Source organism: Hippocampus bargibanti, linkage group LG11, assembly GCF_051943395.1.
Source record: "Hippocampus bargibanti isolate YZ-2025 linkage group LG11, ASM5194339v1, whole genome shotgun sequence".
Classification (NCBI taxonomy): Eukaryota; Metazoa; Chordata; class Actinopteri; order Syngnathiformes; family Syngnathidae; genus Hippocampus; species Hippocampus bargibanti.
Window position 1 is genome coordinate 7,316,940 of NC_142744.1, and position 4,198 is coordinate 7,321,137.

The window sequence follows — 4,198 nt, forward strand, 5'->3', positions numbered from 1 at the left end:
GTGTCCACTTGTATAGTTTCAGTCAGGTAGAAAAAAACAGAGTAAAAACAGAGAAAAAGCACTCTCCCCAACACCACATAAACCTTTCAAATCAACCCTCAAAGTTGTTATTAACATAATTTTTTTGGACGCAATTAATGAAATTGCTAATTAGAAGTTATGAATATATTGAAACGCAATCATGCTAATCGTCACTTCTGTGGTCAATCTGTCTGCCTTAATGTTGAATAATTATGATTTTAAAGCACTGAACGTGGAGTACATTTATTTATTGAAATAAATAAATGCACTCCACGTTCAGTGCTTTTCAGTCAAGTCTATAAAGTGTGTGCAAAGTGGCACCCGCCTGCAGTATGAAAAAAAAGATGCCATATCAGCTGAAGGGGGCCTTAAAAATGTTTAATGAGACGTCGTTCCTGCTAGTTCATGCAAATGCGTGACGTGACTGTCAAAAAAGCTGCTCCGTTTGCTATTTCTGCTCAGGAAGCCACGGGGCTAAATAATGCTGCAGTCAGTCAGTCACGCAAGGTGACTCAAGCCCAGTCACTCGCTGCAGTAACATGTATTCACCGCTAAGTGGCAGAAGAGATCCAAAATTGTAACCCTTGAATCAGTTTCTTTAAAATTATTCAAGTCATTTGAAGTGAAAGCGATAATAGGAATGATATTGACATATGTGACATTATGCACATTTCACCATGACGTCCCTGATTCACTGGTGAAAAGGAGGCTATGATCCTCTCCTCTTTCATTGAGAACTGCTTCATACAACAAAGAGGGTGCAGAAAGTGCTTGAAATTGAATGATTGTGTGTCTTTTGTGTTGTGTTATTTTGTTATTTTGTTTTTTTTGTTGTTTTGACTTCAAAATGGCGCCATTACAGCAGCTCCTGTATTTTGTTTGTCTACTTCTTCCTTTCCTTTTCCTCTTACTTTTATCACTTTGCTGCTGTGAAATGTAAATTTCTCCTCGGCGAGACTAATAAAGGTACGTCCAATCCAATCCACTGGTGAAAAAGACGCTTTGATCCTCCGTTCTTTCATCCAGAACTGCTTCATCTACAAAGAGGGTGCAGAAAGTGCTTAAAATTGAATGACTGCATGACACTTTTGTGTTGTGTCACATTATTTATTATTATTATTTTTTGATTGTTGTTTTGACTTCAAGATGGCGCCGCGAGAGTGGCTGCCTTTACAGCCGCTCCTGTTTTCTTCCGTTCCTCTTACTTTCATCACTTTGCTGCTGTTAAATGTAAATTTCTCCTCTGTGAGACTAATAAAGGCTAACAAAGGCTAATAAAGGCTAATAAAGGCTAATAAAGGCTAATAATAATAATAATAATAATAATAATAATAATAATAATAATAATAATAATAATAATAATAATAATAATAATAACAATAATACATTTCATTTATAAGCGTCTTTCAAAACTCTCAAGGTCACTTTACAGTCACAGGATAAGTTTTTCTGTGGGTGAGCAGCGGCAGCCACATGCACTAGCGTTCACTCAACCCGGAATAACTCAAATAGATAGAAAGTTAGCTCGCTAGCTAGCTAATAGATAACTAATCAATAGCTAGCTAGCTAGATAGCTAATATATAACAAATAGCTAGCTAGCTAGGTAGCGAGCTAGATAGCTACCTAGGTAGCCAGCCAGATAGCTCGCTAGATAGCCAGATAGCTCAAGTAATCCAATCCAATGCAAAATGGCCGTTCATGTCAATGATTTTCTAACGGAATACTCTGCCATGACCTCATGGGATGTAGTCCAGCCATAGCTGATTTAAATGTAAAAATATATTTTTTTAAACATGGCAAATCAATTAGAATGTATTTTTAACCTTAGCAGAGTGGTTTCAGCCGGTTAACGGACTGCATTTGAGAGCCGAGAGAACGGCTTGATTTTAAACATTTGTCATTTTCTTTTATTGTTCACAACACTCTTTCATTAATGTGTGCCAAATTTACGAGATATTTTCACTCTACAGGGAACGTCAGGAACTCAAGAGAGACACTTTGCACAGGCAACAACGAGAACACCTTTGATGCATCTGATAAACACAACATTTCATGATCACGAAAAGGTATTTTTATTTAACGGAAACAATTTTCACCACTACATTGTGCATCTTTCATTCAAAAACATTTTGAACCGGTAAATAACAGAAAGATATAAATAAAACTGGTGCCAATAAATATTAAATTAATACCTGTAAGTATGTTTTAAATACATGAAATCAGTATAAGGCTGTTGTGTTTGTCTCTCTGTGATATACAATAGTGCTGTTTACTCGAGCTTTCCGTGCTTCCCTGTAAAATACACACAGAAAGTACATCAATGTTGGATATGAGATATGCGTAAAAAAAAACGTTAAAAAAAGGACAAAAATCAACTCACTCAAGCTCCATGACCTTCTTAATGATCCAGTCCTGCTTCCAGTGGCTACACATAACTCCATCAGTGGTCTCAAATCTGAGCGGCAGATAAAAAGAAATGGCTGAAAATCTCATTTCAGTTCAACAAAATATTCCTCACATTGAAACACGATCGACTTTTTGGTGTTCTTACAGGATAGCGCGGATACAAGGAGGGTTCTTCCTCTGGATCCTGTAGCCAATGATTTCGGCAGAAATCGGCCCCAAGGTGCTTTTGGTCCAGCAGGAGGTCATTTTAATTCCTGTTCACATGCAAGGAATATATTTCACTTTCCGCATCGTGTGAAAAAGCGCTAACTCAGCAGGATCAGATGACTTACCGGGGCCTGCGGCAGCCATTGCTACGTAGCTTACAAAAAGGACCAAGCATGCCAGTCTTGCGGTGTATGCTTTCATGATTGTTTCTTGAGATGGTTCCAGATGACCGGTTGAATGTTTGAACATGCAGCAGGAGAGGGGTGATCCCTTCTGGTCAGATCTGTGGGTTTTTATAGGAGAAATAGGGGAAGCTGACTGACCGCAGGCAACATCTTGGGAGGGTCAGTGACGCATTTTTCTCCCTTGATTTCATCATTAACGGTTACAAACTAAAATATGATACAAATTCATCATTCAGCTGGGCTACGTGATGCATTTTAATAGGACAGAAAATGTACAGGTTGTATGATTTATTTAAAATGTTTTCAGACCTATATTGGTTCAGTATTCATCCATACGGAATAACGATACATCGAACACTTACTCAAGGACTTACTCTATTTTAGTATTTAGTATTTCTTACTTGGTCTCGGCGGCCTCCATTAATACCCAATAACATATAATAAGAAGACCATATCGGCATATTATCTACACATCCCAAAACTACAGCCACATTATTAAAATAACAAAAAACAATGCTGTTAATTTCTGCTGCTTAAATGCAGGGTTTTAATTTTTATTTACAGTATGAAAAATATTAACTCATTCAATGGCAGACAATGTGCAAAAATGTGTCCACTCCAGTGCCAGGGTTTTTGTCATATCACACAAACGGCAGGACCCACAGAATATTGAGTTTTAGGACTACATGAACATTCAATGCAGCATAAGAAACCTTTGACTCTCTTTTTTTTAATCAGAAAAGAGAGTTAATTCCTAAATCATATGGGACTGTAGTTATAAGAGCTTGAAATTAGGGTGGTTGTCCGAAATACAATGCAATACATAAATACATTATTGTATTGGTTTATATAGCGCTTTAACAACAGCAGAAGCTGGAACAAAGCGCTAACATGGACAAAAAGCAAATGGTGCCTCCTTGTGTAAAGGAAAAACGTTGCCAGAGGTCTGACCAGCGCTATCAACACCCCCGCAAGAAAAAACAAAACCCGAACAAATTTAGGAATGGTGCTCTACGTATTATTTTAAATTCTTGAATTTTATTATTATTATTAAATTTGGAATGGCAGTGAATGAGTTAATGTTTTGTATTATCGTATATTTCACTTTTATTTTAATTCTTGTGTATACTTGCTCTTTTTGTATAGGTGTATAGGTCCTCAAAATACTTCACATTTCAGCTTGTTTTTTTTGCCATCCATTTCAGGGTTCATCAATATAGAAAATAAACTGCATGGGGCCCAACATTGACCCTTGGGGGATACCACAAACAATACAATAGTATGATAAACGTGACCCAAATCCACTCTGCGTCACTGCAAACAAAGACGTCAATGACACCATAGATTACAATATCTGTTTTCAAACACATCAAAGATG

The 4,198-nt window shown here is 37.1% G+C and overlaps 1 protein-coding gene across 1 annotated transcript; it reads right to left on the bottom strand.

Moving 5' to 3' along the window:
- Positions 1-2,070: 2,070 nt before the first annotated feature.
- On the bottom strand, positions 2,071-2,901 carry LOC148891368 (uncharacterized). The gene is made up of 4 exons (XM_089008507.1): positions 2,761-2,901; positions 2,574-2,682; positions 2,403-2,477; positions 2,071-2,314 (listed from the first exon to the last, which is right to left on the bottom strand). Exons 1-4 carry the CDS (start codon positions 2,882-2,884, stop codon positions 2,242-2,244), a joined length of 381 nt encoding a protein of 126 aa, XP_088864633.1. The 5' UTR covers positions 2,885-2,901; the 3' UTR covers positions 2,071-2,241.
- Between the last annotated feature and the right edge of the window lie 1,297 nt (positions 2,902-4,198).

Excerpts from the sequence above, each read along its gene's own strand:
- LOC148891368 (XM_089008507.1), bottom strand. The coding sequence starts at position 2,884 with ATGTTCAAACATTCAACCGGTCATCTGGAACCATCTCAAGAAACAATC. Across the intron at positions 2,683-2,760 it reads AATGGCTGCCGCAGGCCCCG|GAATTAAAATGACCTCCTGC; the intron begins GTAAGTCATCTG and ends GCATGTGAACAG. Across the intron at positions 2,315-2,402 it reads AAGAAGGTCATGGAGCTTGA|GGAAGCACGGAAAGCTCGAG; the intron begins GTGAGTTGATTT and ends TGTATTTTACAG.